Here is a 14408-nt window from a genome sequence, read left to right on the forward strand (position 1 = left end):
ATTCTTATATCCCTACTGTTATTAAATAGTACATTGCACATGGTAACCACTTAAGTGCTTGTTGAATTTGTTGTATGTAACATAGGAAAGGTTGGAGAGGATAAGCCAGTGTTCTAAAAGAAAAATATATTGAACAATGTCATGATTTAATGTAAGTGGAAGCTGGATGTGTGGGCTTCTTTCTTTCTTGCTGATTCCTAACCTAAAGATCTCAGTCTTCTTAGAGCAGTGTTTCTCAATGCAAACTATACTGAAGATAAGCAAAACAAACAACCCGGTTCTCTACTATAGACTGTGCTTTGTCCTTTGGAACCTTGGGATGGTGTTTTGATGAAAGAGAGAAGAATAGGATGTAGTTTCCTAAGTTTTCAGAATTCAAAGAAATTGGTAGTAAAAAAAAAATTGCTAGTCTCAGAATATCAATCCAAACATGGCATATACCTAGTGGACCAGCAAAGATCTTGTCAGACTGCTTGGTGCTGATCTTCAACTGTATGTAATTTAAGAGCTTGAGTGTGAGAACTATAATAAAAACTCCAAAGAGAAATATCAGAGAGAGACTTGTTTATCTTTGGAGAAAATAATTGATTGCTGCCTTCCTTGGTGTCTGCACCTAGTTGGATATTCCTTGTGAACTCAACTTATTGGTTCACATTATGGATAATGGTCTGTAGATACTGGTGATAGCTTATATTTCTTTTCACTCTTCTGTTAAATCACAGGAAAGGGGACTTTTTGACCTGGATAATAAATAGATCATTATGTATCTGAATATTCCTATTCATTATGCTTTTAGAAAGAAAAAGCAATTTGATTGCCAAAGTTTTAGCTGTTGTATTTCTAGAGTACTCAGTATTCATTCATTCAGCAAACATTCATTAAGCACTTGTAATATACAGCTCTCTGCTCATGGACCTACATTCTGGTTAACTAGAGTTTAGGATTTTTATGTTCCGCTTCCTTTGCATGAAGATCCAGTTAAGATTCTTCAGGTCTGAAATTATGTTTTGCTTTTCATAAACACCTTTTCCACGTTCTTGTCTTATGATTTTAGAAAATATGATGTAAAGGTGGCTCATGTGTCGTTTAGATGTGCTCTTCTGACTTTCTGTCCCAAGGCTTTGCCATTGCATTGCAATATAGCAGAAAATGACAGCCCTGAAGAGATAATAGGCTCAGAATTTGACTTGTAATTATAGTGAAGAGATGTGAACTTATCTTATTTTTCTACCTTTCCTGGCATAAGTCATGCACAGGGGCTAAAGTGGTTGTTGAATGAAATAATAGATTGAACTTATCTTTACATGGCTGTAGCATTCATTTAGATGTTTTAAAGCTAATTTTTGTTTTTTATTTAGCATTAAGATATCCTGGAAATTGCTATTAATTGAAATATGTGAATGTGTTTAGAGGGAAAATATACATGAATAAAATACTTTGTTTTCATTTGTACAGTAACTTTGAAGAATTATTGGGGAAAGAGTATGATTATTCTAAAGGAAATGAAGATAACTATGAGAGATACCAATATTCCCATAAAGGTAACAGTCTTTGAAATTTCACCTATGTTTTCTGGGGTTTGAGAAGGTTATGTAGATTTTTGTTTTTGTTTTGTAAAACTCAGCAGTTGGCTTTTGATAGTCTTTTTTTAATGAAGTTCATTGTTTTCCAGATGATGACCACAGTAAGGACCATCGAAAAGAGAAGCTCTACCAGCAGTTTTACCAACAGATACAGAATGAATATGATAAAGAAAGGCCTTCAGATTGCACCATTGTTTCCATCAACAAAGACCAAAGGTAGGGGTATTTCTTTTTATTGAATCATACACAATCTTTTTTCTTTTCTTTTTTTTTTTGTTTTTGCTTTTTGGTGAGGCAGTTGGGGTTAAGTGACTTGCACAAGGTCACACAGCTAGTAAGTGTCATGTGTCTGAGGCTGGATTTGAACTCAGGTCCTCCTGACCCTAAGGCCAGAGCCCTATCCACTGCGCCGTCTAGCTGCCCCGTCATATTTACAATCTTTGAAGCAATGTGGTAGACTGGAAAGAGTGTTGAATCTGAGATTCATTTTCTGACTTTGCTACTTACTATCTTTGTGACCTTGACCTGGTGGTACTTGAACTTTCTGGACCTTATGAGGAAAGTGAGAATGATTGGCTAGATGCGCTCATGTCATTCACAGCTCCAAATATAATTAAGCTGTCACTTGTGACTACTTTATGTGATCTGGAAATGAATTCAGTTCTCCATCTCTTTTGAAGGTACAACTGAATATTAAGCAAATAAATTGGTGAAATTTAGGAATCTTCCAACAGTTTGTTGAAATAAAGACTTAAGAATTTTACTGAAAAATGACTTTACAGGTCTCGTATAAACAGATCTGCATCCACCATTCTTGCGTCATACTCTGTAACAATAAAAATAGTTTACATGTATAGAGCAACTTAGAAAGAGCTTTGATCACTGCCCCCCACCGCCATCCCTGAAGGAGGTAATAACTAGCATTTATATAGTACTTTAAGGTTTGCAAAGCAGTTTACATGTTATCACAGTTGATCTTAATAACCAACTTGTGGGGTTGGTGCTTTTGTTGTACCTGCTTTTACAGATCAAGGAAACCAAAGCTCTTGGTTAAATGATTTTGCCTCAATTCACTCATTGTGTGAGGCAGGATTCAAGGTCTGGTATTTCTCATTTTCAAGTTCAATGCTCTATCCACTATGTCATCTGGTTGCTGGTAGTAAAGAGTGTAAATGTTATTTCAGTTTTTTTAGATAAAGAATCTGAGGCTCTAGGAGGTTAAAGAGCTTGCTAAATAAATAGCTCAAGGGGCAGCTAAACACCAGCCCTGAAGTCAGGAGAACCTGAGTTCAAATCCAGCCTCAGACCAAACACTTGACACTTACTAGCTGTGTGACTCTGGGCAAGTCACTTAACACCAGTTGCCTAAATAAATAAATAAATAGATGAATAAATAAATAGTTCAACAGTTAGTAAGTAGTAGGTCCAGGACTTGAACTTCAAGTCCAGTGTTTTTTTCAGTACACATTTGTAAGGGTTATTAATCCGGGGACTGTGAACTTTTTTTGAAAAATTAAGTATCTTGGTAACTGTACTTCAGTATTTTTGGTTTCCTTTGTATTTTATTTTATGCATTTAAAAAGATTATTTGAAGAAGGGGTCCATAGGCTATGCTATGTAGTTAGGGGTTCATGACACAAAAAAAGGTTAAGAACGTACATAAGGCACTCTGTAAATCCTAGAAAGTTTCTATAAATAGTGAATGATATCCATCTCTCATGCTTGTCTTTTCTGTATAAGTAGATTTATTACTTTTTTGTTTCTTCAATTTGACCGTTTTAAAGAATTCTACCTTACTTTCATGGTAAGATTTTTTTTGAGAGGGCATTTTGAAAGCAAATTCATAACTCCATCTCACTTTGAACTTACTTGGTTGGATTATTTGCACTAAAGAATACTCAAAAAGAATTGAAAGAGTATTGAGGGTAGGAGAGCACAACTTCCTGCATATTAGGGGATTATAGAATTTCATGTTATAACTAGAAAAGTGAAGATGGTCTGGATTTATTTAACAGTGCATTCTTAATGTTGAACTCAGATCCAGAGGCAATGAAGAATCAGTGTGCATGATAGCTTACATGTTTCCCTAAAATTCATTGTCTCTACTCCAAGTCCGTTTGTGCCACTAATAACCCAGACTAGACTCATTGTGTTATTCTTAGAATAGATTAACTTCCTCAAAATTGGTAGGTGTTACACTATTTGACTTAAAGCAACCTTCATTGCTTTTAAAATTGAGACTCCAGCTGCTCCATCTGAGACAGCACTGATATTTTGCTTCTTTCATATCTAAAGAAACAGACCTACTGGTATTTAATTCTAGTACTTTGTCAGGTATTGGAGAGGTGTATTGGAGATTACTTTTCTTTTCCCTCTGTCTGGAGTGGCTTTTTAAAACAGCTCTTCAGATTTTATCTAGACTTTGCCTGGTGTTTTGCAGTGCTGGCATTTTGCCATGGATTAAAATACTATGGTGGATGAGCTCTTCAGAGGCAGCTTAGGAGGTCCTCTGCCATTCTGCAGTTGGCTCCTGACCGTGGGAAATGATGCAGTGTAAAATATTTTTTCATTTGTGACAAAAACATTTAGACCTAAATAGAAATAAATTGGTCAGCTTGATTTTAATTAAACACACTGTAGTTTTCATAGAATATGAGCACAAATGAATTGTTTTCAGAGTAATTTTGCATAATTGGTAAGGACTATAAACATGAAGATTTCTTTTTCAAGTGGATTTTTATGAATTGTCCACCTTTTAAAAATTATTTTTATTGTAGCTTCTTTTAAAATTTCTTTCAATTTTCAGTTATTAAGCATTTCTTTTTTCTCCCTCTCACCTCTTTCTTCCCCCAACCTCCCTCATCTCTGGACAAAAAATAAAGAGAAAACAAAATTCTTCTAACAAATAGATGTATAGTCAAGCAAAACAAATTCCTCTATTGGCCATGTCCAAAAATTTGTCTCATTTTGCATATTTGTCCTATTCTCTTTCATCAGGAAATTAATCTACGTTTTTATATTCCAGAAACACATGGTTTCTGCATTGAGAAATCAACTTTTTTGTCTTTTCTCAGTCAGAATATTAGGTTCAGCTATGCCTAAAGGGCAGTCAAACTGTGTATATACCTTTTGATCCAGCAATATCACTGGTAGGTCTGTATCTCAAAGAGATCATAGAAAAGGGAAAAGCACCTACATTTACAAAAATACTTATAACAGCTCTTTTTGTGGTGGCAAAGAAATGGAAATTGCGGAAATGCCCATCAATTGGGGAATGGCTGAACAAGTTGTGTTATATGAATGTAATGGAATATTATTGTGCTAGAAAAGATGATGAGGAGTATGATTTTGGAAAAACCTGGAAAGACTTTATGAACTGATGCTGACTGAGGGGAGCAGAACCAGGAGAACATTGTCCACGTTATGTGATGGTCAACCAAGGTAGACTTAGCTCTTCTCAGCAATGCAATGATTCAAGACCATTCCAAAAGACTCATTATGGAAAATGCTATCCACATCCAGAGGAAGAACTATGGAGTGTGAATGCACATGGAGGCATACTATTTTCACTTTTTTGGGGGAGGGTAGAGGTGTGGTTTTTCTCTTTTGTTCTGTTTCCTGTTTCATAACATGACTCATATGGAAATGTGGAATTAGAATGTGAAAACAGAATCATGTTTTGACATGATTGCGCTTGTATAACCTATACTTGATTGCTTGCCATCTTGGAGAGTTGGGGAGGAAGAAAGGGAGGGAGAAAAATTTGGATCTCAGAATCTTATAAAAATGAATGTTGAAAACTATCTTTATATGTAATTGAAAAAAATAAAATGCTATTTACAAAAAAACCCCATGACTTTTAGGTTCAGAATGATGCTGTTAATTTTCCAGAAATGAATTATTTCTAGGGTACTAACTTCAACAAATATTGGAATATCTTAGAAATTAGTCAGATAAAAATTGTTTTTTTTCCTCAACATAACTGTCATGTTGATCTTTTCAATTTTTCCTTTTCGTTAGTACCTTTTAATTCTTTCTGAGATAATCTGTAGTTACTTTAATATTTCCATTTTGGAAAGGGATAATAATGCACAATTCTATTTACGTGACTGTGCTTGACCCATGTGGCCAAGTGACAGTAATCATATTCTCTTTACATGCCATTTTATGATTATAGAGCTCTTTACGTACATTATCTCGTGTTAGTATTAATAGCATGGCAAAAGAAAACATGACTTTAGCAGGCACATTTTTCCCTTAAAATGTCACTTAATAGTTGCAAACACTGAAGGATTCCAATACAAAACTCCCCTTTCAGAGCCTCTGAGTGTTTGCTGCCTGTGAGAAGGAAAAGGAACACAGTGCTTCTCTGCCATCTGAAATAGCTTGAGGTTTAATGGCATGGGCTACTATTGAGAAGTCTGTTTTTATTTCATATTTCTGCAACTGAGAATAACTAAAAGGTAAACACATTAGCCACGGAATGAGTCTTTGTTATGTTTGTTTTAAAGTAACTTTGCTTTTTTTGTTTTTCTTTAAGGGACTATGCAGTAAGCATAGGTCATCGTTTGCAAGACCATGGCCTTGTGGTGGAAATGATTTATCTGACTTCAGAGGCGAGTCTCACCTGCGCACTCCAGGAAGTGAAAAATGACGGTTCTCCCTTTTGTATTCTTGTGGAACAGTCCAATGTAGCGCTCTCCTCTTGTACCGTAATTTCACTTCACAAGTCTATCACAAGTAAGTTCAGCTTCTACTAGAAATGTTGCTTAAAATTGTCTTCATTTAAAAACACAATTCCATATCATTTTCTTGTACCCTGGTACACTTTATTGAACCCTTTTAAACTTTCCATTTATCACTTTGGTAAAGAAGCCAGATGAGATGATGTGAAGAGGAATCATAACTTTTTATGTGGCTCTCAATGAATTTAGGTTCTATACCTAGTTTCTTCTTCATAAATGGCTCCAAATATCTAGTCCATAATGACCTGTCTCCAATATTCCTTTCAGCTACATTTTAGAACTTAGCATTCTGACCCAAAGTTAAATAGCCTATTAGAACAGTCACATTTGCTAATAATTTCATTTAGCTGCTATTTGTTCTAGCCATCTTTGGCCGACTTACAAACTTTCTTGCCATCTTCACAGCACTCTTAACCAACTTAAATTTTAGTTCTCTCTGTCCATCCTTTTATCAGTCCACGCCCCTCCTCCGTAACCCCTGAATTATTCTAATCATCCTTAGTTGTAATGATTCATAAAAAAAGGTGGACTTTCTCCCTTTAATAGGTCTGCTTAGGAATAGATACAATTATATGTGCATATATTTATAGTTGATGTCATCCTCTCAGTCAGAAAAGCTTTTATTCTTGATATGTGTCCTTCTGAATGGCAGGTGTGTCAAAGGATTCTGCTCTTTCTCATATTACTTTTTTTCCTGAAAACAATGATTTACATGTCCATGAATCTTGCTTGTCATTTCTTCTCATTTCTGTTAGCTGGGATGAAAATGTTTGAATGTAAAATTAGGATTTGCATCTGAACAGAAGATATTAGACATGACATTCACCATAACAATAAGGAAATGATATAATACTTTATTTTGAAACTGATAGTATACCTGTGGTTGCTGCCCACATAGTCACATCACAGACAATCATTTCTGCCTATAAGCAGAAAATATAATGTATTGATTCAAATAGAGGCTGTGTCTCTAATGTGAATTTTTTTAAAAGAAAAAACAAGTAGGTTTACACCGGAAAATAATTATCCTAAAATCCAATACTCTCACTGTGGAACAGCAGTGTAATTGCTCTGAAGTAGAAGCTGTGGGCTGTGGGGGAGGGGGAATGGGAAGGAAGAAGGAGCAGAAGTAAGGGTACTTGTAGACTTGTCATTGTACAATATTGTACAAATTGTACAAGTTTGGAGCTACTGCTCCAAACGTACAATAGGAAAGAAGTGATGCTCTTTTGGCCAAACTGGCTCCTATCTCTTCCTGGCTCAGAGCTGTGCTTTCTGTTCCTGAGGCCACAAACTGAACAAAGCGCTTTGCTCACAGTGTCTCTGTGAGGGAGATAATAAAAGTATTATTAGTCTTATTTTACAGATGAGGAAAAGGAGATCTGAAAATAGTAAGCATTTAATAAATGTTTATTGAATTGAATTGACCTGTTTAGACTTGGAGAAGGAAATTGACTTGTCCATGGTCATGTGATTTTTAAGTATCAAAGCCTATGTTTGAATCTAGGCCTTCTGCCTCTAATGCTATTGCCCTTTCTAATACTTCATGCTGCCTCTCTAATATTTCATAAATATTTCATAATGTAACCTAAGTATATGATTGATCAAGCTGGATACTTTTCTTTTTCTCTAGTACATCGCCATATGCCCCTGGAGGATGCGTTGGCTCTAGTAGCTAAGGAATTTGGGACTATTTTGGCTGAGCGGGAACAGCAAGAAGGTGCTGGGATTTCACAAAAAGCAGCTGATCTGGTAGATGACTACTTAGAACGGGACCTCTGTGAAAGCTACTCTGTGCCTCTGGGCATCAAACATCTCCTGTTCCTACTAAGTGAGGGAAAACATTTGTATCAGGAGGAGTTGAATACCATCAGTGACTACCTGAAGACCAGGAAAGAGGAATTGGAAGGTATTCATGTATTTCCTTCCCCAAAACTGAAAAAATTTTAATCTTTTAAGATAAAACCCTGTTCTTAACAGTATCATGTAAAAAACCTTAGTATAATTAGGTAGTAAAAAAGAAGACACCTTTATGATGTAATAGTCTTTTTGATTCAGACCTTTAGTCTTAAAACAAAGATTAACTTGAATAGGTAATTAAGGTAGAAGTATACTTTGTATAATCATTATGTCTACAGTATCACTTTAAGCTTAAGGTTTCCTTTATAAATATGAATTTGGAATGACTTTTTATAAAAATAGCTCATATTTGTATAATACCATCTTAACAAAGTTCTTTGTTCACCATAACCTTGTGAGATAGGAATGGCAATAATTATTTGGCAGGTGGAAGCTTGAAGTCTAAGTAACTTGCCTATTAGTGTCAAAGCAGAGATCTAAGTCTTTTGACTCTAATGTCAGTGTTCATTTTAGGTTCTCATTTGAGCTGCATATAATGAAACATTTAGAGAGCTTGAGCAGTTTATTCTCGTGTATTCTGAGTTTTTGTTATTAGATAAGTTCAGCAGAAGTGGCTGGTGAGCAACTCTTAATCTTGGTTCAGAGTAGATTGAGTCCACAGTATTTTAAAGAGAATTATAAAGCCCACAACTCATAAGAAATGGCTGCTTGGCATTGAAACACTTTCAGATGTTCAGTGAAAGTCATAAACTGCAGAATGATATATAAAATAATATTCTTAAATTTCATGTAGCATCTCTAGAACAGCAAACATCTTATTATTCTCTGTTCAGTTGTGTTGGCCTGTATTCTAGGTTCTTGCTGACCTTGATTTCTTTTCTCAGGTTTTGTTGAGACACCAGATACTTCGACTGCAGTTGTGAACGCTTTGATTGAAGCTAATTTGATGCCAAGATCTCATACTATGGGCAAACCACCTCCTCTTCTTCCAACCCCTGGTAGGAACTCCTTCCAGGGGCAGCCTCTCCTTCCTCCAGTTAAGCCTCCTTTATTAGGTGATAGGCCTGGAGGACTCCTTCCAACACCAGGTCAGTGTTGTCCTTTCCCTAGCAGTATTACCTTATGATCACTCCACTTTTTTCTTTGGTTCTAGTAAATGTGCAATCATTGAATTTTGCTGTGTCTATGAAAAATAAAAATAAACTTACCTAAATGGGTAAATTCTATTTGACAAAAAAATTCGCCTGGTTGAGTCAGACTAAAGGGAAAAAGGTGAGACTCCTAAGCCATCTTAGCTGTCCTTTGAGTTCTCCCTTGGGAGAACAGAGCAGTCATGATACTTGCTTTAGTCTCCATAATGTTTTTAACCAATGTGAAGTTGCCTGCAGTCCTAGCCCCTAGATAGGGAAGATTTGTACTTTTAATTAGGCTTCTGTGTTTGCCAGAAGCCTTCTGAATGAAGAGAGAGCTTGTCTTATGAACTCTGGTCCCTTTCATGTCAAATTTGAATTACCCAAGTTTTCTTCCTGGGTTAAGACTCAGAAGTTGATGGAGCTTGGTGGGAACAGATTCAGTGTGTTGACAGTGACTCGTACTCTCCCCAACAGTTACCACACCTTTCTAGCATTCTTGAGGCACAGTTTTTAATGGTGAGTTAAAATGAAATGTGTGCCTATTTTCATTCTATTGTTTTGCTACTTGAATTTGTGAGATGAAGTTAATATTTCATGAACACGTTTGAGTTATAAAAAATAATTGAAAACCTAAAGAAAGTTCAACACTAGAATTTAAATAGTCTGTAATTAGTGAGGTTAGGGAAGCTCATCTAGGGAGACAGAATACTTATAAAAAGCTAATTTATTATTTTGTATTCCATTGCCATGCCTTGCAAATCCATTTCTATTTATGTGTTGTAACTCTTCTTTAAGTTGATATCAGTAATTTTCTGTCTTTTGCTTCTAGTGTAACATGATTCAAGAAAGGGAACTAGAAGTTATTTCAGAATAAATGCTCTGTACCATAGATTATGTGTTTAGTTCTGTCACAGTGTTGAATCTTAAGCAAACAATTTTAATTTTAGCTAGAAGCTTTTCCTGTGAGTGCCACATTTATACCTAATTCAGTATTCTGAACAGTTCCAGGTAGAATAACGCATGTTACTTCACTCTTGTAGTTGTACACTTTTTTTAAATATAAATTTATTTATTTTTAGTTTTCAACATTCACTTCCACAAGTTTTTGAGTTCCAAATTTTCACTCCATCTCACCCCTCCTCCCACCCCAAGATGGTATGCGTTCTGAATATCCCTTCCCCTAGTCTGTCCTCTCTTCTATCTCTCCTCCTTCTCTTATCCCTTTCCCCTTCTATTTTCCTGTAGGGCAGGATAGACTTCTGTACCCCATTTCTGGTATTTCTTATTTCCCAGTAGCATGTGACAGCATTTTTTTTAAACATATGTTTTTAAAACTAGGTTTCACATTTTCTCTCTTCCTCCCTCCCCACCCACCCTCATTGAAAAGGCAAGCAAGTTGTACACTTTTAATGACATATTCACCATTATTGTTGATGTGAGTCTTTATTGAGGGCATGTGGTTGTGTTTTAGGTGTTGGATGTTTCTATTGTCTTTACTGGATACTTCATCCCCATTTACCTAACACGGTTAGATGGAATTCTATTAAAAAGAAATTTCTCATACCTTTGGATGTAAGATATAGTTATTAAGTGCTGGTTTTCAGTTACCTTATAAATATAGAAACAGAATTTGTGACTTGGGGTCAGTAGTTGGCTCCATCAAATAGAGTGACTTAGGAGAAGGCAAATGAAGTGTTAAGACAGCAACAATGATGTCAAACTCAAATAGGGCCGCCAAACCATATATAAGGATCTCTGCAGGCGCATGTTGACTTAAAAAACCACATACTAACATAACCTATTTTCTATTGCATTTTTATTTATTTTTAAAATGGTTCCCAATTACATGTAATCTAGTTTGGGCTGCCAGCTGAAGTAGAAGGCACTTTGTAGATCCTGATCCCAAATCTCTTGGAAAGAGTAATCTGGAGCAGTGAGCCAGTTGGGTGTGCATTTTCAGAGGTCTGCTTTACTAAACATCAGGAAAGATTGTTATCTGAGAATATCTTAGCAGTTTGTTGTTTTTTATTTCATATAAATCTAGGACATTCTGGGCCCAAGGGTAAACCTCCTCCGCTTCTAGCAGTACCCTCTAAAAGACCTGGCCTCCTGGGATATGCACCACACCAACCTGCAAAGCGTCCAGTGATGTGGGAGAAACCAGCCCTATTGCCAACACCAGTAGGTGAGTTGTGTTGCTAATATTATGATTTATAGATGATACAAAAATTATTGGTACCAAAATGCTTTAATAATCATTTCCCAGTAAGCATACTCTACAGTTCTTCCTGTCTAGAAGTATGTGTCATGGTTTTATAACACAAACCTTTCTCCTGACACTGCATTATCATTTCAAGATTGGTTTCAAGTCTCCTGTTGAAGCAAAAAAGATACATTTCCTCTAATACATAGGTAATTGTGGTTTTAGGATAAAAGTTATGTACTTTAAAATAGTAGCAAGGAACAGAACATAAGAGTAATTATGCTTACTACCTCTCCCTCTCTGTAATCAAAATTATCTAAGATTGTAGATTTAGAGCAGCTGGAAAGGACCCTTATGAGAACATTGAATCCAACCCCCTTGTTTTGCAGCTGAGTAAACTGAGGCTCTGAGAGAGTTTTATGTGACTTGCCCAGGATCACTCAGATACTAAGTGTGTGAGGTAGGATTTGTTCTCCCACTTTTTGTGATCTCTGTGCCCAGGGTTTTATTCACTGTGTCACCTAGCTGTAGTTGACAAAGCTATCATCTCACTGACTTGCATAATATAGTCATGTTTCTAATATGCAGGAAGACTGGACCTTTCCTGTTAAATGTTAAGGAAAAAGATAGTCGAGAGCTGAAGTAGATTGAAGGAAGTGGCCTCAGTGGCCATTCAGTTCCTGATGACCACAGCATAGTGTCTTCATGGGAATAAAATTTTCTGTCACTTGCATGTTGTGAAGATTGTTGGCATTGTTAGACATCTATCTAGAAGACTAATTGAAATAGTAGATTTTTAAATTGTTTTTACACATTTTCATCATATTCCTCTATGATGAAGTTAAATGATAATTTAAATGCTTTTAAACACTTTTTCCTCCCTCAAAAAGTGCTGAAAGAATTTTCACCTTGTTCTATCTCATTACTTTCACAGTGTCCAGATTAGAATAGATAACCTGTAAGCAAACTTTTTGGTCCTTAGGTAAGCAGATAGAAGAATTCAAGGCAATAAAAGGACTGCAGTAATTCAGAAGAAAGTTTTTAAGAGTAGTTTGTGGAGGAGGTTGGTCTTGAAAGAAGTAAAGGATTTGGATTGGAGAGGGGGATATAGAGATATGGATACAAATTTTAAGTGACTTGTTGATGGTACAATTTATGTAGTTGGATCAAGAGCCTTGATAGCCTGATTCCACATATTTTTGTTCTCATGAAGCCATAGTGTTCCTCGTGTTTATAAGGCTACTCTAGACCCTTTGATGAAGAAGACAAATAAATGTGTATCTGTTGTCATGCAGGCAAAAGAACTTGAAAAACTCTTCAAACGTGGAAGAATGGCCACTGCTTGTTAAAATCACAAACACACACTAAATGTCTAGTTTTTAAAACATTACTGAAATCTTTTGTATTTACATCACCTTAATTTTTTAATATATTCCTCCACTTTGTCAGTGTGTAACAAAACAGTCCTTTGTAACAAAACAGTTTTTAAAAGAGAAAAATCAGTTCATCAAAACCAACCCCACATATCTACCATATCTGAGCATATATATATGTATACACAATATTACCACATCCATAATCCCCAACTTTGCAAAGAAGGGAGAAAGGTGAATTTTCTCAACTTTTCTCCAGAGCCTGGCTTGATCACTGTGCCTGATTGCATAGTGAATGTTTTAGAGCCGCAAAACTGGGGTGACTTAATGTCATCAGTGGTGTGGGCTGGTGGGTGTGTGAAGCAGACAAGATGGTGATGTGAGGTCTGGAAGTTAGACAAGTACCAGGCTGCAGTAATTGTGTCTTTTTGTCTCCTAGCAGTTCAGACAGTGCAACCTCAACGAGCAGCTAAACCCAAACCTTTTTGAATTAAGGAAACCTCAACTGGGCCGGGAGGAAAATGTCAAGGCATTCCAAGCGGATGGTATCCTCTCTCTTTCATCACTAATGTCTGTGTACCAGGCAAGAAACTTTATTGTAGCATACTTTCTGTTAAAATCTACATTCCCATAGGAATTTTTTAAATTTGCCAGACACTGTCACAAGCTAGATGTTTGTGAAAAGTTAATGTTGTAGATATGTTGGACCTTTAAGTTGTTCCATTACATATATTACACAATAAATTCCTTGTTTTACATAACCCCTTGCTCATTTTTAAACAGTGGTTAGATTTCACCTATTTGGAGAATATATGAGGAAGGAAGTAGCTTCTTGTTCAGTAGCAGTTGAGCAAGCTAGTAAGCCTTTTTTGATTTAAATGGGGAGGGTTGTATAAGGGTGGGGGAGGTGGGGTCATAATGGGATTTTTTTTGTATTGAAATGAAAAGTCTGAAGGGGAAAATCAGCTCAGGGTAGCTGTCTTTTCTAAACTTGAATAAAAAGGAGTTGTGTTTTTTTTCTGTTTGACCTCTCTCTTTGATTAAACTGTAATACCATTGTTTACTTGCCTACCAGATGTCTGTTCTTTTGTTGAAGCACTTTTTACATTAAATTTTTCCTTCTTTAAAATATGAAATCTTATGTCTGGCCTGAAAGCTCTTAGACCTGAATACAGATTCTGTTGATGTAACTTAGTTTTCTGTGGTCTTATGAAGTACAGATTACATCTTATGTGGAATGTCTCCCATAATAACAATCTGGAGTTGTGAAGTGGCTAGCTGTTAAAGAACTTGGTCATGCAGAAAAACCTCAAGTTTCTCGACGCTCCACCTGTGTCGGTTGCCAGTTTTTGGGGGTTGTTAGTTACCAAAACACTGTTCCCAGGTTCCTTTCAAAGTGACAGTCACCTTTCAGAGGAGCTATTTCTTCAGAGTAATTTAGCCTTTCCATATAAATATACATCAGCTTTCACTCTTTAAGTTACTGAATAAATCATTGGCATCTACTGGGG

General features: G+C 36.1%; 1 protein-coding gene across 1 annotated transcript in view; it reads left to right on the plus strand.

The window, feature by feature from the left end:
* The window catches only part of LOC110207352 (uncharacterized), a 57071-nt gene extending 43103 nt beyond the window's left edge, over nt 1-13968 (plus strand). Inside the window, exons 5-11 of the mRNA XM_078149172.1 lie at nt 1456-1541; nt 1673-1799; nt 6124-6323; nt 7962-8237; nt 9073-9276; nt 11366-11506; nt 13337-13968. Coding sequence (XP_078005298.1) covers nt 1456-1541; nt 1673-1799; nt 6124-6323; nt 7962-8237; nt 9073-9276; nt 11366-11506; nt 13337-13386 — 1084 coding nt within the window. The 3' untranslated portion in view covers nt 13387-13968. The remainder of the gene's footprint in view (nt 1-1455; nt 1542-1672; nt 1800-6123; nt 6324-7961; nt 8238-9072; nt 9277-11365; nt 11507-13336) is intronic.
* Nucleotides 13969-14408: the final 440 nt, after the last annotated feature.

Source organism: Phascolarctos cinereus, unplaced genomic scaffold (genome assembly GCF_003287225.1).
Source record: "Phascolarctos cinereus isolate Bilbo 61053 unplaced genomic scaffold, phaCin_HiC Scaffold_2;HRSCAF=192, whole genome shotgun sequence".
Taxonomy (NCBI): domain Eukaryota; kingdom Metazoa; phylum Chordata; class Mammalia; order Diprotodontia; family Phascolarctidae; genus Phascolarctos; species Phascolarctos cinereus.